A 25309-nucleotide genomic window follows, 5' to 3' on the forward strand; every position below is an offset into this window, starting at 1 on the left:
GAGGAAGGCAAGATTTAACACAAAAGTTGATTTTGCCCCCCCAACCGAAAATCTCTGGCGACGCCTATGTACCGATACCAAAACAAATATCAACAAAAACCATGAGAAAATACCGAAAGTCGAAACCGAACCGACTTTGGAAAATGAGGAAAATACCAACTATTTACCAAATTAGCTGCCTCTTTTACATTAGTCAGGATTCATAATACCAACAAAATACCGAAAGCCTTACCCCGCGTTCGATGTCTCTCGGACGGCGAAGATTCTACGCCGTCCGGCCAATCACGTTTCATAACCGCAGCCGAGCCCCCGCTGACCTTGGACGGGATTGGCTGGACGGCAAAGAATCTTTGCCGTCCGGGAGACATCGAACGCTGCCTTAGCATTGAAATACCAAATACCAAGTTGGTATCGGTTTGGTATCGGTAGGTATACCAAAAAGTTGGTATCCAATTGACATCTCTAGTTCCGACAACCGCCGATAGATGGGAGCAGGTTTCCAGCAGTCTGTCACAGTCAGTGACGTTGAATTTTAGGCCTTTAGGCTTTAACTTTTGATTTTTACTTTTTAAATTTTACCAGCCGTGCAATTCGCTCCCCAAAGTTCAAAGAATATTTAACGTTCGGACTAAATTCTGCCATACAACTGGAATTGCGCGATCGGGTGGTAGGGTCAGGGTCGGAACAACAAGCTATGCTTAGTGCGGGCTCTGATTCCTCAAATCCGCCCATTCAACCACTCGGACTAAATTTATATATATGTATATAAAAATGTCTGCTCACTGGCAGTGGCAGTGCAGCTGGCCGATCTGGCGAGTAGGATTGTAGAGTACAGACATGCGAAAACATGGCTGCTATGTCGGCAGGTAATTCAGTATCTAGAGCGACTTTTTAATCAAGTCTATCCCGCGCACCGACGGGGGTCTGCGCCAACTTCGTACCGACGGGGGGGGGGCGGATAACCGCCCCCCCCCCTGAGATCTCGAGAACGAAGCAAGATAGCGACAAGCGGTAAACGGCATCGGATACGCACGGACAAGGTCTACAATTTTTACAAAGGTCATTTTCAGGTCAGGTCAAAGATGACGTCACAGGGGTCGAAAAAGTCAAAATGGCGGCGCTAGATAAGGAGAGAGTTTTTTCTCGAATAACTTTCGAATTAGTCATGATAGAAACAAACTAAGGGCATCATCGTGATCCTTTCGTCAATCTGCATCGAATGATATATATATATATATATATATATATATATATATATATATATATATATATATATATATATATATATTGGTATATTTTGGCAGAATATCTTCTTTGATACATGTTTCATTGTAGACCAAGGAGTTGTGAGCTTTAGCAAGCTTTCGGTTGGTTCTTTCTATAGTGCGAATCAGTTTTTTGGTACCAGACGGAAGACCAAATATTAGTTGTCCAAAATTGCTCATTAATGAGTCACACAATCGTTAAAATCGTTAAAAATAAGTGACGTTTCGGTTTATTGTCTCTAAACCATTATCAAACAAGTCGTTCACGAATCGAAAAACACAGTACCAGATGCAGTTGTTTTACATAATACATGACAAAATGTCTCGTGAATAGGGGTAAGACCACTTCTTTTAGACATATACACAAAAATACCTATCACCTAAGAAGGAATTGCGCAACGTAAGGGTGAGTAGACTAGTCACATACAAGGCTAATCACACGGACACATCGTTCTTGACGTCCGGATTAGCGCCACAGGCCTAGTGTGACACATGAGTTGACCTGTTTGTTGAGTGTTGGTGTGTGCTGTCTAATGAGTAAGGCTTCAGCAATGAAGAGTCTATATTTGTTGTGTTCTGTTTTGATGATGTCTGTGTTTTCTGTGAGATGTTTTCTGGTGAGTGTTGTGTGGTGTTCTTGGTTCATGTGCTGTTTGGGGGCCCCATCCCTCAAGTGCATGGTGAGGCGTCGCGAAAGTGACGTAGTTGTAGCACCGATGTAGCTTATATCTCGAAGCCTACAATCTTCGAAAGGACAAGAAAAACGATAAACTACATTGGTGCACTTCAATTTGTCATTTTTGCTGTGTGTGTTGTTTCGTATGAGCAGGTCTTTTGTCTTACTATTCCTGTAGTAAATGACCAATAGTAAACGGTCATTCTCGTCAATGCATTTTACATGGCCATATATGATGTCTCTAATTGTTACATGTCTCTGTCTCTAATTTGTTACATGTAGAATTCACTAGGATTAAGCAGATATTAGTTAACAATGGATATTCAAACCAAGAGATAGATGACGAAATCAGAACTTACCTGGACAGGGAGATCGAAAAAGGTAACATGACAAACGGGACAGATGAGACGAACGGTGCAAACGGGACAAATGAGAGTAATGGGACAAACGGGACGGACGACACAAACGGGACAAACGGGACGAACAGCGGTAGAAAAATCCGAATTTTCTACCGCAACCAGATGTCAACTGCATATAAAATAGACGAGCGAGTTATTAGAGACATCATATATGGCCATGTAAAATGCATTGACGAGAATGACCGTTTACTATTGGTCATTTACTACAGGAATAGTAAGACAAAAGACCTGCTCATACGAAACAACACACACAGCAAAAATGACAAATTGAAGTGCACCAATGTAGTTTATCGTTTTTCTTGTCCTTTCGAAGATTGTAGGCTTCGAGATATAAGCTACATCGGTGCTACAACTACGTCACTTTCGCGACGCCTCACCATGCACTTGAGGGATGGGGCCCCCAAACAGCACATGAACCAAGAACACCACACAACACTCACCAGAAAACATCTCACAGAAAACACAGACATCATCAAAACAGAACACAACAAATATAGACTCTTCATTGCTGAAGCCTTACTCATTAGACAGCACACACCAACACTCAACAAACAGGTCAACTCATGTGTCACACTAGGCCTGTGGCGCTAATCCGGACGTCAAGAACGATGTGTCCGTGTGATTAGCCTTGTATGTGACTAGTCTACTCACCCTTACGTTGCGCAATTCCTTCTTAGGTGATAGGTATTTTTGTGTATATGTCTAAAAGAAGTGGTCTTACCCCTATTCACGAGACATTTTGTCATGTATTATGTAAAACAACTGCATCTGGTACTGTGTTTTTCGATTCGTGAACGACTTGTTTGATAATGGTTTAGAGACAATAAACCGAAACGTCACTTATTTTTAACGATTTTAACGATTGTGTGACTCATTAATGAGCAATTTTGGACAACTAATATTTGGTCTTCCGTCTGGTACCAAAAAACTGATTCGCACTATAGAAAGAACCAACCGAAAGCTTGCTAAAGCTCACAACTCCTTGGTCTACAATGAAACATATATATATATATATATATATATATATATATATATATATATATATATATATATATATATATATATATATATATATAGGGGAGAGTGGGGTGGGTTGTATCAGTTTTTACTCCGAGACCCATAACCTCGTAACTATCCGTGATAAACTCATTATTTCCATACTATCCCCTTCCTTGATTCTTCTGCTTTTTTGTGCAAAGTAACTTTTCCGCTACCTCTACCAGTTTTTCTTCTACGGTCTCCCGAAAAGAACAATGTTTTTGATACAACCTGCCCCATGGCTTGGGTGAGTTGTATCACATGGTGGGGTAATTTGTATCACTATTTCACGTTTCAGGGAGTGTGCTTGCTACTGGTTTTGAACATAACAACAACATTAAATGGGGTTAATACAATGTATAGGTATGCTCAAAGGCTTCACTTTATTAGACCAAACTTAGGTCAATGCAATCCAAACGAAACATCAACAGACTAGACGCAAAAGTGGCCCGTTAACCTTCGCCCTGGTGGGGGGGGGGCCATTTTGGCCCCCCCCCCTGTGGTTTTTCAGCGATAACTCAGAAACCACTTGAGTTAGCGCCCTGAAACTTTGTATAGCTGTTTATTCAACATTTTTACATCATGTCCTTTTTTGGGGGGTTCGGGTCAGGTCAGGTCAGGTCACAAGGTCACCAAAACTGACACCACCTCTAAAAAAGTTCAAAGCTCTCTCAAAGGCACAGCTTTTATCCGATCGATGTAAAATTTACAGTACTTGAAGATGTCACCCAGCTCTACAAAATGGCTATCTCGGATTTTTTATAAATGTGACCTAAGGTCAGGTCAGGTCATCGCTGCTCCCCATTATAAGTCAATGGGAGAATCGAAAAGTAGTTGTTTTTCAGCTAAATCGGGCGTGATTGTTCCTATATTTCGTTATTGAAGTGTCTTGGGTCAGCAAATCACAGCCCATGTGAAACCATTTGCTTGTGACCTCGCTGAGGTCACGCTAGGTCATCTCCCTGGTCACCAGAGGTCACCAGCGGTTTTTCTGCACTTACTTGTTATTGAATAGAGATAGAGACTCCGTTCGACGTTTATCGTGTTTGTCTCGTCAATGCGGATCGAATGATATGCAGCATGACCTATTTCGGTAAGGTCATGACCTTGACCTGAGGTCAAATTTTCAAAATGACCTTTCGAGGTCAAACTATATCATTCGACGCGTCTCGACGAGCCAAGCACGATGGTGCATGAATCGTTTCTCTATTTTCTCGTGAATGCATGCTATAGTTAAAAACATTTTCAAAGAAATTTGCCAAGTTGACCTTGCATGACCTCTGTAGGCCAAACCGTTGAGCTGAGGTCAAATCTGACGAACCTTGGCGAAAGAGCTTGAAAAGAGCTATCGATTGCTTTTTTCCGCGGCTCTCTAGCTCTTCTAGTTTCCGAGCTACAGCGGAATATGTCCGGCAACACCGAAAACACTGAAATTTGACCTATGATGACCTCTAGCGACCTCAATATTGACCTTAGCGAAAAAATGACCGAAATACTTTCGAACGTACTTGTTATGGGCTTTCGTTTGCTTTTTTCCGCGTCTTCCTAGCCCTCTTCGTTTTCGAGTTAGACGGGGGGGGGGTCATTTTGGCCCCCCCCCCCCCACCAGGGCGAAGGTGGCTCAGACCCACACCAGGGCGCGGGTTAAGAGCAAAGAAGCCAACACATTGTGCCGAAATGGAACGAGCATTGACTAGCTAGCTACAAACGCGAGCCAGGGCTTAGCTTTCGCGATCAAAAGCAACATACCCATACATACATACATACATACATGTTACAACATACCCCACCGGGCTCTGATACAACATGTACCTAGCCGCCATCTTGGAAAAAACATCCTCGTGCTCAAAACACAGCGGACAGCTGGAGAAATCCGTTTTCACTCACGCAGCCTTAGAACCTACCCTCACCACCGCTACGGAGATCTTTCAAATTCGTGCACATCTAAATGCCCAGAACACACATTTTCTTGCAACTTATTTTTTAGAATGACATTAAAAAAACATAAAATCGGCTCTCACCTCGAGACGCGTCCACTCAGCCACAAGACAGAACAGGGAAAGATGGCGCCCGGAAAACCTCGTCGGCTGGTCGTGTCGCGAGCGCCATCCATTGGATAAGTTTGGCACAATTCGCCCTGATACAACTTGGACATGATACAACTCTCCCCGCTCTCCCCTATATATATATATATATATATATATATATATATATATATATATATATATATATATATATATATATATATATATATATATATATATTTATTATATATATATATATATATATATATATATATATATATATATATATATATATATATATGTTGACCTCGAAAGGTCAAGGTCAAAGGTTGACCTCAGGTCACGTGACCTCGAGGTCATCATGTATATCATTCGATGCGTCTTGACGAGCTGAACACAATGAGACCATCCGCGCGGCTGTATCTTGTTCCTGTACCGAGTTATTGGCAAAAAACCTTTGGTGACCTATGATGACGTCACATGACCTTACAGCTGCCCAACAGCAAAACAGACCTCAAGGTAGTGAAGGTTGATCGCATATGAAGTCATGTATGGTATGTGGGGCCATTCCGACCCGTTTTAGTGGTAAAAACAGGGAGTTGATTTTTCCCCCATTGACTTATAATGGGGAGGTCGCGAAATTGACCTGACCTTAGGTCACCGACATCAAAATTCCGAGATATAAAAATTGTAGCTACTAATGACCTAATAACATCCTGCGACTTTCAAAGGCCTCTGACATCTACTGTAGCTCTGGCACGGTGACAAAGTTGCAAAAAAGTGACTTGAGGTTGGGTCATTCAAAGTGACCTGGTGACCTGACCTTCAAAGTTAGGAGGTTCAAACTTGCACACCATGTGTAAAATTGATGAGAGAATAGTCGTACTAAATTTCGCGGCGCTACACGCCGCGGTTTTCCCGCTATCCGCGAAAAACCTCAGGGGGCGGATATCCGCCCCCCCGTCGGTGCGCGTGCTATGGTAGCTCACACGCAGCTCAGCGTGTAACCACCCGAGTTGATGAAACACGTCAGAAATGTGATCAAATTTGTGCCGGCCGCTCACAACACGAGCTCAGAAATTGAACAGTTTCTGATTGTGGTGTTTTTCTGTTTTACCACAGGACCCGTAGATGGAGATGCAGTAGCGAATAGAGCTAGCCACAAGCGCGTTCACAATGTAAGCAACGGTCCAGGCACGTGTGACATGCTTGGAATGGGACAGCGAACTCAAAAGACCGGTAGGTACATTTGCCAACCAGCTGGCTAACATCATCCCCGAACGTCAGATGTCGGTCCATAGTGAGGCCGAGATTTTTAACTGTGCGGCTTTCAGAAATGATCGACTGTCCAAATTTAATCTGAACTGGCCGGATGTCCTCAGGCAAAGCTATTTTGGTGCCATGAACGTTTTCGCTTGATTGATTTTCATGCCATAGTGTACTGAATATTTGTTACAGAGTATGATGGAGAGGTCGCAAAATTGACCTGACCTTAGGTCACCGATATCGAAATTCCGAGATACCTAAACATTTTGTACACACTGTTACTCTTATCAATCGCTGAAAGTTTCAAGGCGATCCTTCAGTCGCTGTAGCTATGACGAGGATTGAAACTTTTCCTGAGGTGAGGTCACTTGACCTGACCTGACCTGGTGACCTGACGTTGAGAGCCCTGGGTCTGAATTTTTTTCACAAGATGTGCGGAAAAGATGCATGAACAGGTATGCCAAAAACGGCGGCGCTCCGAGCCGCCGTTTTTGATATATCTGCGAAGAACCGCAGGGGGGTGTTCAAACACCCCCCCCCCCGGCCCGGCGCGGGTTAAACAATGCAAAACTTCCAAGGTCAATGATCGGACCACGAACGTTTTCAGGTAAGGGTATTGATTAGAACTGAGTGATAAACGTTACGTCAATATTCACCACGTTTTAGAGGTTAGTAAACCAACCGAAAGGCCCTATTGGACCCCTCTATGTATGTGATATGGCCACTGGCGACATCCAGCCTTCTAAAAGTGATAATGGCCACTGGCGATATCCAGTCTTGAGTAAAATAATAGTGGCCACTGGCGACATCCAGCCTTCTAAAAGAAATAGTGTCCACTGGCGGTATCCAGCCTTCTAAAAGAAATAACGACCACCGGCGATATCGCACCGCTTGATACTAGACCGTGTCCTGTATCCACCAGTCGATGGTATGGTGTCCCGGGATCCGTACCCGTGCTGTGTCCATACAGCTGTAATATAACTAATACACACTGTACAGTCTACAGTTGACGGCAGAACGATGCACCGTTTCTCAGCGGTCAGTCAGCTGCCTGCAGTGGTAGGCTGTGCCGCAGCACACGGGCTGGGTGACACATTGATCACCATAGACACACTTCATGTGTGATAATCAGTACAGCCTTACGGCTCAGTCAACTGAAGTGCTGGGCCGGCGGTGCGGGTAAAAAGTATGATTCCCCCGCCCCCTGAGGGATGCATTTCCTGGGAATGACCTGATTTTTCTTTTTTTTACTGGTAGGTAACTCTTTGGGTTTGGCTTAATTTTTACGGAACAATTATATTAGGCAGCCTGACGCTGCACACACTTTTTATGAAGGATCCGACATTAGAGCTCCACGTCGCTTCAAGAAAGTGACTTCTTTTTATCACAACTTCGTATGACATTATGGAATGATATGTTCAAAGCATTGCATAATGGTCAGCAGCCTTACAATCCCTTTGACTAGTTACCGTTACGAAATGACAGCACTACATAGTGGCGCTTGGGAATCCAGTAACATTGGTGTATTGAACGTCTCAACCACTGTGTATTTCAATCGCCATCAGCCCGTGATATCCCATGAGCGACACCGAACCGGACATATCCGGTCCAAACGAACCACAGCCGACCGGACCACCGACGGTCCGACACAGTGACGGGCGAGGTCCGATATCGCCTGGACCGGACACCCTCACAGCTAGCTCCAACCTCTCTCTGGTCTAAACTGAAACTACAACACAACAGCACAGCGGCGTGAGCCAGCGTGACGTCACAACACACGTGACGTCACCACGGCGGTACCTCCGGCACGATGACAACAGTTTACCGACGGCTGGACAGTGGCCCGGAGCGTGATAAATCTCGGATGCTGAACAGTGAACATACCCACTGTCTATCAAAGCAGTGTCAACAAACGTAGCAATCTGTGCTCAAATGATCAAGCATTTAGGTGGCCACTTAACCCAAACCAGCCTGGCACGGCGGTAAAGTACCCGCGGAACTGGCCCGATGGTACAGGGCGGCTCGAAGTACTTCTGGATATGAATGTCTAGATGTGCATTGTGCCCCGTACAGCGCTGCCGACAAGACACGGTGCTGCCACCTGTTGTCGAGTTCCGACACTGCCGCCCGGCACCGGAGCGGACGAGGCACCGGGAAGCTAGTCGTCTACGTGTAGGAACCCAAGTAGATTTTGCTGCCATTGGGAGGCTCAGTAAGCTTGTCGTATGCAGACTCTGGAAACGGAACACGTCAGATTACACACTGATTGCTAGTGATGTTACATGGGGCAACTCAAACTGATGACGTCACCTACAGATACATAAACGAACACAATGACAATGTGTGTATCACCGACTAATGACGTTATGAGGGCTGATACTGATACTGTGATGTCACTAACGGAGATACACGTCACCAAGCGTGACGTCAGTACTAGTGACGTCACGTGCGTCAGTGTGCGTGTCCGAGAGGCCGGTGGCGCCGTGTCGGCTGGTGTGGGTGGTCAGAGACGCCGTCACTTACCGGGGACCCGAAGATAAATGATGCGGGACTGGTCACTGTCACATCCCAGGTCTGTCTCGTGCAGGGCAGTCAGGACGGCCTGGCAGTTTTCAGTTGAGGATTTGATGTACAGTCTATACAGTTTCCTGCAGGTCACTGCCATCCTGCAACAAGATCAGAGCAAAACAGAACAGGTCAGTATAAGGGACACAGTCACGAAGTGGCACAAGTGAGCGATTAAACACGGAGACACTGCATAGTGCATTGTCAATGTCGTTCATAATATAAAATGTGCCTCCGGCTATCTCAAGTTCCCAGTATGATACAGTGGAGCGCTATGGATGCTTCACACGATACTGTGAGCCATATGCTATTCCATGCCATCTCTGTAGGTTAAACTCTGACCATCTCAGACATGTAGGTGTAGCAAGGCTACATCTTGGGACGTTTTAACATTTTCAGATCGGGACCCAGCCGCCCGCCATACTCCCCTCCCCATACTCAGCAGCAGCAGTCATCGACTCATCATACCGTGGCACACTGGTCACAAGCCTTCCATCCCAACACCTCATCCCCACCAGTGTCAGCGCCGTCGGGACAGAGAGCCGGTCGGCCGCCGCCGCCGCAGCGTCAGCATTCTGATCCAGAACAGGTGAATGTCTACAACGACCCCGCACGATGAGCGACAGAGGCACATCACAGCCCCGAATGAGCTGCTGTGGCGCAATGACCACAGTCCGCTGTCATCGCCACATGCCTGCCCTCACTGCGACTCATCCACAACTGAGTCAGCAACGGCCGGCCGCCGTCGCCGCAGATTCAGCAGCTTTATCCGAGCCGAGTGACTGTCTCCAACGACCCAGGGGCGGAGCCGCGAGGGTACGTCACCAACCCCTCCCCGAAGAGCCCCAAATGGTCACCAGGGGACAGCGCAGGACCGAAGTCGCAAAATCCATCAGCAATGGAAGGGGACGTTGAAAACACTCAAGTAAAAGGTTACATCAAACGCTGGACGTCAAATCGTAGCTAATATACAAGAAAACTACAAGAAACCAGTAAAATTTCAAGACATAAATTGCATCCCGGATGGTACCCTGGAAAGTGGACCAATCAGAGAAGAGTTGGCAATGACGCATCAGAGCGGCAGAGAAGCGCTCGCCGCCGGAGGCTGACAGACAGATCCCTGGGGGACTCCGGCCGAGTGACACACGCCCGATCCCACCATGTAAGTTCCCTGAAATTATCCTGGCGGCTGGGTGGGGTAAATTAAACTGGGTTTAAGAAATTTATATTATGAATTAACAACGTAACGAATACAGTTAAATTTCAATACCGTACAGGCTGGACGCAGGTTACCAATGCTTATTTAGGAATATTGTGTATAGATTTTACCTGATTGATTATTATTCGGAAAACGCGTTGTAACTTGGAAAACGATTTACTCCATGATAGAAGCTACGGGAAAGGCAGAACTTTCCGTTAGGAATCAGTACCTTCGTGGGTTGGCGAGGAAAACTGGCACATACAGCGTAATATTTTATTTCCAATGATTGAAACTGGCTTAGTTTCCGGAACGGGTAATATGATAAGATCTGTTTAGCTTTGTTGGTTAGGAAATCTTCGAATGATTAAATGTTAGGTAACGATTATCCAAACCAGAGTATGATATCAGTTGTAAAGGAAAATGTTCACTATTGATTTATCGTCGTTGGCGGAGAAACGTACCATTTCTTTACTGTTTTATTGTTAACGCTTGCTCGCTTTGCTTCGCTTCACAAATATATCAATCTGTTATTTTCATAAAGAGTCTTGAGGGAAATTTCGGGAAAGGGTAGGAAATTATCAGTACGAAATGAAGGAACGGAAAGAGAGGGAGAACACGAGGGTAAATCGCGACGATCGGGACAGGGGACAATTATGGGCGGCAGCAGAGAAAGACGGTAGCTGCAAACACTGACTCATCCGCGCACTGCACGGTAGGCGATCGGGCCGGTCTAGCCTCGCGAAACCTCAAAGACACTTTTTTCCGAAAATTGGAAAACAACGCATACTAGTCGACAGAAAATTCATCAAAGATTACGATTAGTGCATTTGCATGGCTCAGGAGACATTTTTTCGTGGACAAAAGTATCGTTAAAGACAGCGTTCCGTAACACTTCATAAGGGGGATAATTACAGCCGATGTTTACGCTCTTTGAATATTTTGCGGAACGATGAAATTGCTAGGTGTTGAGCATCCATTTTGCATGGAAAGTGAAATTTAGATGTTTAGACGATTCCGCCATAGAAAGCAAGTGGACAAAATCAGTTCAAAATGTCTTATAATTAGGTTAACTTTTTATATTTTTTCTACCACTGAACATTACGTTCACTGAATTGACCAAGCCCAGCAAAAAAAGTTTTACGAGGATGAACTGAAAATAATGCTGTATCGCATGCACTAAGACACTATCTATTAGGGGAGCCAGTAAAAATTTGCAGCCACTTGCAGCCCTGGCATCCAGACACTTTTTTTCTTCTAAGGGTTGGCCGTGGCTTGGTGCACTTGAGCACAAGTGGTAAATGCTCCAAAGGGTGTTTTCGCGATAGCTCAAAACATCCAGGCAATAGAGAGCTGCAACCTGGCATACCTGACCTTTGATGCACGCTGCATCTTGTGACACCAACCGCACTTTCAAGTCAGGTCAGGTCACTGACCTATGACGTCATAAATGAGCCTCTGCACGATCCTCAGATGTCGCAACCCTGCGACGCTCTCAATGCCAAAGTAACTTTCACAGGGAGGTGAGACTTGCAGGACTTATTGTCCTTCAGAGGTGTTACAACTTGTATATCTCAGATTTTTCCTAAATGTCACATAAAGTCAGGTAGGTCACGTGACCTCACCTATAAGTCAATGGGGAAATATGAAAACTGTTATTTTGGCGCCAGGAATGATATTCAATTGTCTCAAGTACATGGAATCGTTACTTCATGCACTCCTTGCAAGATCTGATGCTGCATTTTTGCATTGTTGACCTTGCATGACGTCATTTATGACGTCACTAGGGTCATACGAGTTTTTCGTCAATAACTCCCGATCAACTTGAGCTAGAGAGTCGACAAGGTCACCAATGGACTCCGGAAGACCTGCCAAATAGAATGATATGCGATATGACCTCCTTCGACCAACTTCGTGATTTGAAGACCTCTGATCTGATCTTGGCTCGAGGTCAAGGTCAGGTTGACCTTACGGTGGCCTCACCTGAACAAAAGTATACCATTCGACGCGCCTGAGCAAGGCGAACACGACGATGTCAAAATCGTGGTTCTGCGGCCATGTTTTGCGAAGTTATTTACCAAAACCAAACCCACTGCTTGGGTCACGTTATGAAATGGGGCCTTGCCGGGCGAGATTTACGCTGTGTCATGATGTGTATAAATTGGTAGGGCATAATCGTTTGAATAAAAAATTGGTTTGGAAGCAATTTTCTATGGAGGTACACACCATTTCAATGTCCTACGCAGCTCATATCGTCATAAATTTCGACCTACCCTCAAAAGTATTCATGCGTTATTCGAGCAGCAATTAGGCAAATTGCAAGCTCGCCACAGAGCACAAATCCTATAAGAGATAGTCCTTACTTAAAACATATGATCATTGGATATTCAAGAAGGTTGCTCCTAAATATTGTGGTTCTAGCTTCAAAAACATAGATGTTATGAATGCCGATAGGTTTCGCGAGGCTACACCGGGCGGATCGCCCACTGTGCACTGGTCGGAGGCTGAGGAGCTGGCCCGGAGAAGTTCCAGAAAGGTGAGTGATTTTCTTTCATTGTAATGCTACGGTGTTCCGAAAGAAGGTTTTCTGTAAATTCTCCGAAGGTTGTCCAAGTACATAGATATCAGGATAGGATTCGGGAAGTAGGATTAAAGATATTAGGATATACATCCGTTCGTTTGTTTAGGAGATCAACGACTAAAATATGCCCTGCGTTCCTTTCATACGCCCATCCTAAGCCCCGACGAGTTACTGGTGATCAGTTCTTGTCGTAACCCGTCCATTCGCTCATCCTACGCCCCGACGAGTTACTGGTGATCAGTTCTTGTCGTACCCGTCCATTCGCTCATCCTACGGCCCGACGAGTTACTGGTGATCAGTTCTTGTCGTACCCCGTCCATACGCTCATCCTAAAGCCCCGACGAGTTACTGGTGATCAGTTCTTGTCGTACCCCGTCCAAACGCTCATCCTAAGCCCCGACGAGTTACTGGTGATCAGTTCTTGTCGTACCCCGTCCAAACGCTCATCCTAAGCCCCGACGAGTTACTGGTGATCAGTTCTTGTCGTACCCCGTCCAAACGCTCATCCTAAGCCCCGACGAGTTACTGGTGATCAGTTCTTGTCGTACCCCGTCCAAACGCTCATCCTAAGCCCCGACGAGTTACTGGTGATCAGTTCTCGCCGTACCTGTCCGAAGGAAAGCCCCAATCTAGACCCCCGGTACTAAATATATTATCCATCAGTCATCCCATTAATAGTCGTTGATTTCTGTTGAATAAGGAAAGTATGGGTTGAGTAAGATCAAGATAGGAATGATAACGAGCAGCTAAACTTGTGAGTGCTAGCTGTGACCACGCTGTATTTTGTAAGTTAAGAAAGTTAGTTGTTTAGGGTGAGAGAAGAGGATATAATTTTACGAAGTAATTTCCGGGAAACGGGTTAAGAGGCGCCAGGTGTTGATTTGAGCAGGGTTAACCCGCGCCCTGCTGGGGGGGGTGTTTGAACACCCCCCCCCCCTTGTGGTTTTTCGCGAATATCTCAAAAACGGGGGCGCGGAGCGCCGCCATTTTTTGTACACCTTACCATGCATCAATTCTACACATGTTGTGAAAATTTCAGACCAAGGTCATTCAAGGTCAGGTCACCAGGTCACTTGAAGTGACCTCACCTCATAAAAAGTTTCAATGTCTGCCATAGCAACACCGAGTGACCGATCGCTTTGAAACTTTCAGCGTTTGCTAAAAGCAATAGCATGTACAAAATGTATATCTCAGAATTTTGATATCGATGACCTAAGGTCAGGTCAATTTTGCGACCTCCCCATTATAAGTCAATGGGAGAAAATTGAAATGCGTCTCTTTTGGACGAAAGACATTATAAACACTCCCAAACACTAAATTACAAGTGGTTTAGACACACTGAACATGAAAATGGTGTCCGTGACCCCTGTTTATGCCCTGAGGTCATCTCAGGTCACGAATGGTATCTAACAGTTTTTCGCAAATAACTTTTGATAGAGGCATGCTAGCCCGCGAGTTGCTGGGGGGGGGCGTTAAACGCCCCCACTTTTTTCGCCGGGCCATAGCATAAAAACGGCGCGCCGCAGGCGCGCCAAATTTTGGGTACCTGTAGGGAATTGATTGAAGTTTATTGTGACAAAGTTTCAAAAAAATCGGTCGGAAAAATTTTGAGATATCGAGCTTCAAGTGACGTCATGATTTCTGAGTTTTCGACCAAAAACGACATATGTTCAAAAAATCATATAAAATCACAGAATAGACATATAGAAATGCCGCAAACGCCATTAGACTGCCAATACCATGTATAATCAAATGGCTATCTTCGATTATTGATTATGGATCCGCATTTTCCAAAATCTTGCACTGAATCTTGGCAATTTCTCGTGACTACTTCACGACCATGATACATTAATTTCTTAAATTAAACTTTTTTAGCCAAACACGTACACATATGATAAAATGAATGTCACCATCGTGTTCTACGCCCCAAATTACCCATAAAACATGTGTCACAGGCTGCGTATATCAGTTTTTATTTTCGGGGATATGTGCCTGCCCGGTTGACCTGACCTTGACCCTGACCTATACTTGACTGACCCCTGCATGGAGCTGACACTCTTGTAGGCCTTATATGATGGATTGTGCACCGTTTTGGCAGAGTTTATGACGAGAGGCGCCCATTGCGAAGTCCTGAAGTCCATGCTACTGAAAGCCCGATTTCAGGTGTTTGACCTGACCTTGACCTGACCTGTGACCTCGAAATTCAACTTAAAAGTACTCATCTGAAGCGTCTCGTCGCGTTCTTTCGTTTGCCGCCCCGTGCGTTTCGCTGCGCCTATTGGTTCTCGAGTTATCGGCTGGGGGCGTTTAACGCCCCCCCCCCCCCCAGCAAACGGTGGGTGGCGAAATACCCCAGCAACTGCCGGGCTAGAGCGATGAAAACACCTTAGATGTGTTCAGCTCGACGATACGGATCGACTGATATGCAACATGACCCTTTCCGGTCAGGTCATGACCTTGACCTGAGGTCAAATTTTCAAGTTGACCTTTCAAGGTCAAGTTATAGTTCATTCGATGCGTCTTGACAAGAGGAACACGATGCCGGTAAAAGTAAGCTCGTACAAGGCTTGGGTCAAAAGTTATTGCAGAAAAACTGTTTCCGAAAAAATCGGCTATTTTTGCAGTTTTTGCCCCCTGCAGGCAAAACCGTTGACGTTAGGTCAAATCGGAGAGACTTAATCAGAAAGGGCGTTAATAGGGCTATCGAATGCGCTTTTCCGCGGCGCTGTAGCTCTTTTGGTTCCCGAGTTATGCGTTGGCTTCTTGGAAATTTTCGACATTCGACCTGGAAATCGGCGAAATTTTGCCTTCAATGACCTCTGGTGACCTGACCTTTGACCTGACCAAAAAATTGACCGAAGTGATTTCGTCATTATTTTTGACGCTCTTTCGAACGCCGCCTTCCGCGTATCGCTACGTGGCCCAGGAGCCGAGTTAGAAGGGGGGTGTTCAAACACCCCCCCCCCCCCCAGCAGGGCGTGGAAATCCAGGACCCCCAGCCGGGCGCGGGTTAAAGTAGGATGTTAGACTTGCAGGAAAGGATTATTCAGTTAAACCGTTGCTTCACGTTATTACGATTATACAGTGGGACGTAAGGAAAGGGATACGAGTGCGAAGTAGGAATAGGGCAGGTAGTCCGAGGCGAGGTGTTATTGACGCGATGGGTAGGAATTCCTCGGGAAATGTAAGGGAGCCGAGAGTAGGTTTAGGCGGGAAGCCTCCATTTTTTTTCTATTATCGTACGGGCAATTTTTTTCTCGAGGCTAGACGGCTTGTGTGCCCGGCTTCTATGTCGATATTTCTACCAACATGGCTTTTGTACAGTTGAATGCGTACAGGGAGAGGTCTGTTCTGTATTGTCAGGGCTGTGTCAACAATGTCTGCACGTCTTATTTCGGCAGAGAGAGGGGCCGGTAGCGTCATGTAGTGAGGTAGTAACGTCGGTAGAGTATCGGTGGGATAAGTTGGAGTAGCAGTGTAAAGGTTAGTAGACGAGGTATCGAAAGTAATGGGGAAATGTGCAAGGAAAAGTAGAGACGTTCGAGTTCCGAGGTTTTGAGTTCAGGTAGTTTGAATTATTGTGGTAGTCAAGGTATTTGAGGAGTCCATAGATCGAGAGTTTTACGTTCTTGTAGGAAGTTAATGACAACCCATGGAGTGGTGCCGGGTATTCGTGGGTGGTGGTGGAATGAGAGCCCCTGAAAAGTTAGTGAGGCCTGATAAGTCCTAGTCGGTGGGATAGGCATCGATAAGTCCTCGGAGTCGACGGGCTCCCCCGTAAAAGTTAGGCCGAGATGTGGTGACGTCGAGTGACGTGGTGCAGTGTATGTTGTGTTAGTGGTAACTCGGCAGGCCGACGGGCCCTAAATTGAGGCAGGCCCGGGATGGGACAGCATGGTAGCCTCCGATGAGTTTTTATTTAGCTTCTTTGTTAGATGGCGGATAGCAGACAGAAGACGACACTTAAGACCCTGTTAGCGTGAATGTATAATGCAGTTTATGGACATTTATCCAGCCTGGGGGTCAATCTTTTACTTGGTCACCGGCACTACTGGAGGGTATTTTGGGGGCGTCACAGCTAAAGTACGGGGAGAATGCAAGTATTGGTATCAGGAGTGAAAGGGTGAGAGATGATGGGTGAATCCTAGGATAAGGTCCAGTAGGAGTTGTGACGAACTCAGCCGGAACGATTATATGAAATGACACTTGAGGGCATCAGGAATTTAAGCATTAAAATATCATTCAACCTCACAAAGCCGATTCAATATACCAGAATGACCAGCCTCAAATAACATAAAGCATCGACTATCACCCGATGCAATATTGTCTGCAAGGGAGGACTTTTATCACTTTCTATCTTTCCTCTATTATATCTTCTCATTTTCTTCTTTGACCGTATATCGAGGGAGTATTGACGAAAGGTGGCGGTTTTCTTCATTTCTAACTAGAATTTCACACTTAAATTTCACTTTTTCACTTTTCCCATTTTCTATCAGCCTCCCGCGCTACATAGGCATAAATAAATATTATATTGCAGTTCTCAGGCCAATGAGACTGTCTATAGGCCGTACTGATATGTTGTGTCTTCAATTCCAGTGGAGTTGACTTCCGGTCTATCATGCACTTGAAATGGCAAACGTTATAGAAACTAGCTCAGCCCATGTCTTGTCCTATGCTTATTCACCCTTCACATTCCCGTTGGTATTATTTTTATTGTTTTGGTCTTGTACTGAATTGTTATGTATGTGTACGTTGTGCACTGTCCATATGCGTGTTTACTACTCTATACTTGCGTCATTGAACTAAATAAGGGAGTGGGAAATATTGTTCCAACAAGTCTACAATAACCACTGTAAGTGACTACGGTCTGACTACGGACACGATCTTTTGTGTCGCCTTCTCCCATTGTGGATGAAACGTTGCACACGGAGCAACAGCGCAAATACTTCGTTCGTCTCTCCGACGAGTAGTTTTGGTAAAATTGCGTAAAACGGCCGTCAATATCTTTTTATGGCCTGACTTAACCCGCGCCCGGCTGGGGGTCCTGGATTTCCACGCCCTGCTGGGGGGGGGGTGTTTGAACACCCCCCCCCCCTTGTAACTCGGCTCCTGGGCCACGTAGCGATACGCGGAAGGCGGCGTTCGAAAGAGCGTCAAAAATAATGACGAAATTACTTCGGTCAATTTTTTGGTCAGGTCAAAGGTCAGGTCACCAGAGGTCATTGAAGACAAAATTTCGCCGATTTCCAGGTCGAATGTCGAAAATTTCCAAAAAGCCAACGCGTAACTCGGGAACCAATAGAGCTACAGCGCCGCGGAAAAGCGCATTCAATAGCCCTATTAACGCCCTTTCTGGGTAATTCTCTCAGATTTGACCTAACGTCAACGGTTTTGCCTCCAGGGGGCAAAAACTGCAAAAATAGCCGATTTTTTCGGAAACAGTTTTTCTGCAATAACTTTTGACCCAAGCCCTGTACAAACTTACTTTTACCGGCATCGTGTTCCTCTCGTCAAGACGCATCGAATGAACTATACCTTGACCTTGAAAGGTCAACTTGAAAATTTGACCTCAGGTCAAGGTCATGACCTGACCGGAAAGGGTCATGTTGCATATCAGTCGATCCGTATCGTCGAGCTGAACACATCTAAGGCATTTTCATCGCTCTAGCATGCCTCTATCAAAAGTTATTTGCGAAAAACTGTTAGATACCATTCGTGACCTAAGATGACCTCAGGGCATAAACAAGGGTCACGGACACCATTTTCATGTTCAGTGTGTCTAAACCACTTGTAATTCGGTGTTTGGGAGTGTTTATAATGTCTTCCGTCCAAAAGAGGCGCATTTCAATTTTCTCCCATTGACTTATAATGGGGAGGTCGCAAAATTGACCTGACCTTAGGTCATCGATATCAAAATTCTGAGATATACATTTTGTATATGTCATTGCTCTTACCAATCGCTGAAAGTTTCAAAGCAATCGGTCACTCGGTGTAGCTATGACAGACATTGAAACTTTTTATGAGGTGAGGTCACTTCAAGTGACCTGGTGACCTGACCTTGAATGACCTTGGTCTGAAATTTTTACAACATGTGTAGAATTGATGCATGATAAGGTGTACCAAAAACGGCGGCGCTCCGCGCCGCCGTTTTTGAGATATTCGCGAAAAACCACAAGGGGGGTGTTCAAACACCCCCCCCCCCCCAGCAGGGCGCGGGTTAAATGAGTTCACACCTCTGGAATGACAGTAATACATACTTGGAATCGAAGTTGTTTTAGATACCTATTGCTATTGTTATTACGTAGCATTAGGATGAAGAACGATGCAGTCTAGCTAACAACTCTGCCCGTCCGTCTGTCCGTCTGTCTGCTTGCATCCATGCATTTATTAATCTCCAGCATATTATCTGTCAGTGGATGCATATTCTTCTGTGACGTGATCGTTTTCATTTTCAACGTCCATGTGCCCGTACTCCTATGTATGTATACCTCCAACGGATAAGGTTATCGCTGAGGTTATTGCGGTCTATCCAGATACACCTAATACCCGCCGTCGCCGTCCGGCCGACTGACCTGCTGACCGCTGCCACCTCTGACTGGGCCAGGGCAGGGATGTCCGCGAGGGGCCGGGTGTCACTGAGCTGCACCGTATCCAGCTGGGAACAGCCGTGAAGGGCGGACAGCACAGTTTCGGAAATGCCGCCCGCTCCGTGAAGAGTCACGTCCTTCAAGCTGATGAGGGCAGCCAGGAGGCGTCCCGTCGCTTCCGGTGTCACGGACGGTGAGTCTGCAAAACATAAAAACAGACACACATACCGACTGGAATGGCTGCAACTCAAGACAAATAATATTCACAGCAAGATATCATGCTTAGTAGTTAGTACTAACCAGTACGACACCTTTTTGGGAAACGGACAAGCGAGAGCAATAAAGGAATATTGGAATAGCGCAGCAGTAAGATCCAACTGCTTTATATGGGCCATCCTTCCAACCAGTCCATAATAGCATAGCAGCCTCGAGCGTCCGTCGTTATTGAGAATAAGATGCATAAGCATATACTATACCCATACATAATAGCCAAATGCATATACTATACTCATTGGCATGATCGGTACGATATGTGTTTAACGATAAGCGCTACGTTTTGTCAACTTGATAAAGAGCAGTAGTAAGCGGAACATAAGAGCCACGTGTTCCCTACATTTGTCATGGCCATTGGTCTGGTCACGATGTCTTGGCACCGATGCTCTACTCGTGCTGGTGTTGCTCACCATTAATGAACAGCTTGGTGACTGAGTGGGTCGCCAGGACAGCCAGCTGGTCCAGGAGTGTGTCCGTTGCTAGCTGTACACCGAACAGCAGTCCCTCCGACGGACATCTTACGAAAGTCAGAGGTGCCCGCGTCATTCCCGACCCTGTGGAGAGGGATATAATCGCCCATCAACACTGTCAACTGTGTACAGGGGAAGGTATACCCATACCCATAGCCCATAGCCTATGACCCATAGCCTGACACTATGGGTCAGCTAGTCAGTAAATAACACTCGTATGGGTGGCATGAGAATCACCGTCTCCCATAGTCTTTTTCTGTCATTGCCATATGCATACTAGTCATTTGTTGTCATCGCATTTTTGATCTTTAGATAATTTATCGTTTGATTTTGAGTACAATATGTCCAGGCAATAGATGTTAGCCTGCATTTGTAATTCATGATATGCGCATTGTGAATTTAATTCGTTCTCAAATCTCAGATTTCAACACTGATTGGACTTCGGTCCGTTAGTACTTAGTAGGTATACTCATTACTCATGAGCAAGCAAAAAAGTAGTTGCAAAAAAGAGTAAAGGTATTTTTGCAGGTAAGGTACCATTTGCATCTTAACAATTTTATTTCTTCAATCAACTCTCCAACAAAACATACAACAGTTACAGGAGGGCCCATTGTCTTCCTTTTTAAGCCTCTCTCGAGATCTGAGCCACGTTTCATAAAGCGAATCCGTAACTTACGGCGGTTTTTGGCCTTGTATTGCAAAGCATGTGAAGCGATGACGTTAGTTTGAGTCGTTGAATTTATTTATCTTGCAAGCCAGAACAGAGGGGAGAAGGGGAAATAAATCTATCGCTTCACATACACTTGCAATGCAAGACCAAAAACCGGCGTAAGTTACAGACTCGCTTTATGAAACGAGGCCCTGACGATGCAGGTCAGTGCTGAGGGCTGAGGCAACTGCGAGCTCACGCGTTCTACCAACACCCAGTCCAACTGACCAGTGATGTCCAGTCTCCTCAGTGACTTGGGCAGCAGCCGAAGCCACTTGCCGGAGCTGTCCACGGGTGGGCTCACATCGAGCCGCTCCAGAGCCTTCAGCGGGTCCAGCAGCGCCTCCAGCTGCCAGTCGCTGATGCCGGCCGGCAGCGTCAGCTCACGCAGACTGGAGGCGTTGGCACGCGCCAGCCGGCGCAGGGCAGAGACCCGCAGCTTAAAGCCGCGCAGGTTGGCCTTCTCCAGGGCGTGGCAGGTGGCCGCTGGAATAAAGCAACACCAGTCAGTGAAGAAGTGATTACTGATATGGACAAGGAATGACAGTTACAGCGGGACAAAGCGTACCAGTTCGTGTGCAGCGCGTTTCACACAGGACTCACCGACCAGTCGGAGGTCGGTGTCCGTCTCAGCGGTCGGCGCCTGCAGTTCAGGCAGCTTCGGCTGGTCCTGCACCTTCAATACGAGCTGTAGGCTCGTGGCCGGCGCCGGGACCTCTCCACCACGGGTTTTCTGATCGGTTAGCTCCCGCCGACAGTCGCCGACGATATCGTCGACGGCGGACCGCCACCGACGGCAGACTGTCGGCACCGACGGAACAAAAGAATTGGGTTTGACCAAGCACCTTGCCGGGAGCGTCAATGTTTGTACAGACAGCGTTTGCATCTTGAATTGTAGAAAGTAGCTATTCTATGAAAAACAGCATTCCGAGCGGTCATCCATCTACGTGTGAATCCCGTGCCAGCCCCTGTCGCCGTTCTAGCCCTTCGCGTGATAGATTGTCCCTTGCCGAGCACTCCGGTTTCTAAGGAATGACTCCACGAAGGACTGCGTATCATAATGAAGCATGATCTACATACACTCCATTCAACTGTCCTACATACAATGTCAGTTGCTGTAGCACTTACCCCGCCTGGCGCGGAACATCTCCCAGCAGTCCATCTTGCTCAGCACCATCTTCAACAACTCGTGGTCCAGAAGATAAATGGCAGGAGCCAATTGCGGTGCAGCCTCTCGCACGTCGCCGCCCGCCGGCCCCGCCCCCTTCGCAGTTGGGGTTATGACGTCACAGCTACTGATGACGTCACACTTGTCACAAGTGTCGCCCTTCGGAGAAGCCACCCCCTCGCCGTCACTGGGAAGGAATGACGTCAGTGTGACGTAGTGTGACGTCATAAGAGCTCTTAGGTCGGTCATTAGACAATAATTTCCAGAAGTCTCCACTTTCAAGACAGGACCCTGGGCCGTACCATCGATCTGTGAAAGCCCATCTAGTGTCCCCTCCCCCCATCCTTGTCCCACCCAGCAGCCTGCTGCCTCACAGTCACTCACAGTCAAGTTGTCTACAAAACCGAGTTGTCTCTTACAAACTGTCTAGTGTCTACACAACCGGTTCGGCTCTTATATGTAGACAAACTGTCCATACAACCGGTCAATATTTGCATACAAACTGTCTACACAACCGGGTTGACTCTTAATGGGAGATAATGACCTTTTTCCACAAAATCTGAGTTAGGACCATTTTCTGACAAAACACAACAAGTTATAATGTAAATTAAAACCATTTTGCTCAAATCGGTACCTTGCCGCAAATATCTCAACTTGAAGTCACGTTAGCGGGAAGCGCTGAAAATGACCGTTGAATAAGTACTTACATCACTTTTTGGTACTTGCATGTAATTTTGTAAAATGAGCGTATTCCTTACATTTGATCTTCATCACATCTAGTTAGTTAATGGTCGTCTATAGTGCCTTCAAAAGATATTCATGGTTTGGGGGTGGTTTATGTCTAAATTTACGCAACTATTTTTCCTGTTCATCATCTGACGCCATATGCTGCTATTTTAGTAGCAACGACTCAATTTTGAATCGGTCCCGCCGACTGCACAATAAAGAAGATAGATACAATACAACACTTTTGCGGCATCACTGAAAAACTTATGCAATACTGTTATCAAAATTCTCATAACACCGTTCGACAAACCTGAAGTCTTTTTGAAATAAATATGCTTGTATTTTTCGCTTCAGCTCTGACGCCAAAATAATGAATTTCGTAATCGCAATCGCAAGATTTGGCTGCGTTTCTGGCGCATGCCGTTCATTTGTGGCGCAAAATAATACTTGGAAACAAAGAAGAGTAGGCACTATGTACCCCCGAATTAGAATCTAATTAATTCTAATTCGAATTAACTCTAATTCAAATTAGAATCCTTACAACCAAGCAACGACAAGACGATAACATAAACAAAGACCCAAGCGTCGCTGTTTGAAACAAAAGCGCCATATACTGCGACTTTTTTATAGAGAAGGACAACGCATTTCGGTGGGTGTTACAAGTACTGCAAGTACTGCTTCTTTTTTGCAAAAATAAAAACCTTTTTCACATACGAAAATGTGCTAGGAAATTTTCATATTTTATAGAAACTACAGTAGAAATAGCATAGATGTCGAGTAATTTTTATTTAAGAAAAAAGAAAGCTCATTATCTCCCTTTAAAAACAAACTCTCTACATATCCGGGTTGACTCTTACAAACTGTCTACACGTACACAACCGGTTTCACTCTTACAAGCTGATGTTTAAAATCACTTGCAGTCAAAGCCGACTAACTCCTACTTTTAACCCCCTAATGTCATCCCACCGACTAACCCCCTGGTGCCACTCCTGCTGCCTCTCAGTCTCACCTCTGGGAGCGGTCGGATGGCGCCGCTCGCCGGCGGACCTCCTGCCGCAGCTCCTCCACGACGACCTGGCGAGTGGTGCGCTCCTCGAGGACAGCCTGCCGCAGGCGGACCACCTCTTCACGTAGATGGACCACCTCCTGACGCAGTGTGGCGTTGTCTCCCTTAAGTGTGGCGTTGTCTCCCTTCAGTGTGGTCACTTCTCCCTTCAGTGTGGCGTTGTCCCCCTTCAGTGTGACCACTTCTCCCTCCAGTCCGACCACCTGTTCACTCAGTGAGTCGCAGTTTTTCTTCAGAGTGGTCAGTTCACCATCCAAACGGACAATGTCCTCTTGATTACGATGTGTCATTTCCTCCTTCAGAAGTGCCATCTGTTCTTTCATCTGGATAACCTTCTCTTGGAGCTGCCTGGGCTCCATTTCTAAAACATAGAACGTGCGGTATATAAGACTGAGAGAACGGTTTCACCTGAAACAGTCTAATGGCCTTAACGGCATGTGTCTATGGCTATTCTGTGAGTTTATGATTTTTAACACACGCCGTTATTGGTCGAAAATCTCGAAACCATGACGTCACTAAAGCCTCAATCCATAAAACATTCTTTGACAAATTTGTTTGAAGTTTCGTCTATCTGAACTTCAGTCAATTCTTTACATGTTAGCAGAATTTGCCGTGCCTGTTGTGTCCCGTTTTTCTTTTAAGCTAAGGCACGTAAAAAATGGGGGCGCTGCGCTAGCTCCCCCCACTACCCCGCAGGTTAACCCGCACTTCGCTGACGGCCCTGAATTTCCACGCCCTAGTCCTACTGGGGAGGGTTGAACACATAGGCGTCGCCAGAGATTTTCGGTTGGGGGGGGGGCAAAATCAACTTTTGTGTTAAATCTTGCCTTTCCCCAGTCGTTACTCACTCGTTTTACATATCATTCGACGCGCAATGGCGCAAGGAATCCGATGGTGTCAAAGTTTTCCTTCTAGCTATGTCATTTCATTTTGTTTTTACAGGAAAATTCGAAATTTTGAAATTTATAGACAAAAACGACCGGTAAAATTACAGTGGCTGCGATTGCCGACGCACTACAGAGGGCCCCTGCCCAGCCTCGTCGCTCATGATCATTACCCACAAAAAGGTGAAAAACGCTCCATTTAATCGCAGCACCCTGCTAAAACCTCCATTCATGCATGCATGCAGAGGTTTTACGTGAAATGCATTAGGGTTTATCCCAGCCGCCGATTGTAGCTAAGTTGGGCATTCGGCGGGGACTGAGAGTGAATGTCGGAAGTGTGAATCGCAAATAATTCATTTTTGCTCCAGTGAGAGGAAGTGTTTTGTTCACTCGA

The 25309-nt window shown here is 45.9% G+C and overlaps 1 protein-coding gene across 1 annotated transcript; it reads right to left on the reverse strand.

Annotated features, from left to right (window-relative positions):
* Positions 1-8210: 8210 nt before the first annotated feature.
* On the reverse strand, positions 8211-24390 carry LOC122393461. Its single transcript, XM_043389482.1, has 8 exons — positions 23975-24390; positions 22200-22426; positions 21675-21872; positions 21300-21557; positions 20303-20446; positions 19605-19818; positions 9212-9354; positions 8211-8922 (listed from the first exon to the last, which is right to left on the reverse strand). Exons 1-8 carry the CDS (start codon positions 24388-24390, stop codon positions 8855-8857), a joined length of 1668 nt encoding a protein of 555 aa, XP_043245417.1. The 3' UTR covers positions 8211-8854.
* Between the last annotated feature and the right edge of the window lie 919 nt (positions 24391-25309).

Source organism: Amphibalanus amphitrite, unplaced genomic scaffold (assembly GCF_019059575.1).
Source record: "Amphibalanus amphitrite isolate SeventyFive unplaced genomic scaffold, NRLGWU_Aamphi_draft 000536F_arrow, whole genome shotgun sequence".
Lineage (NCBI taxonomy): Eukaryota > Metazoa > Arthropoda > Thecostraca > Balanomorpha > Balanidae > Amphibalanus > Amphibalanus amphitrite.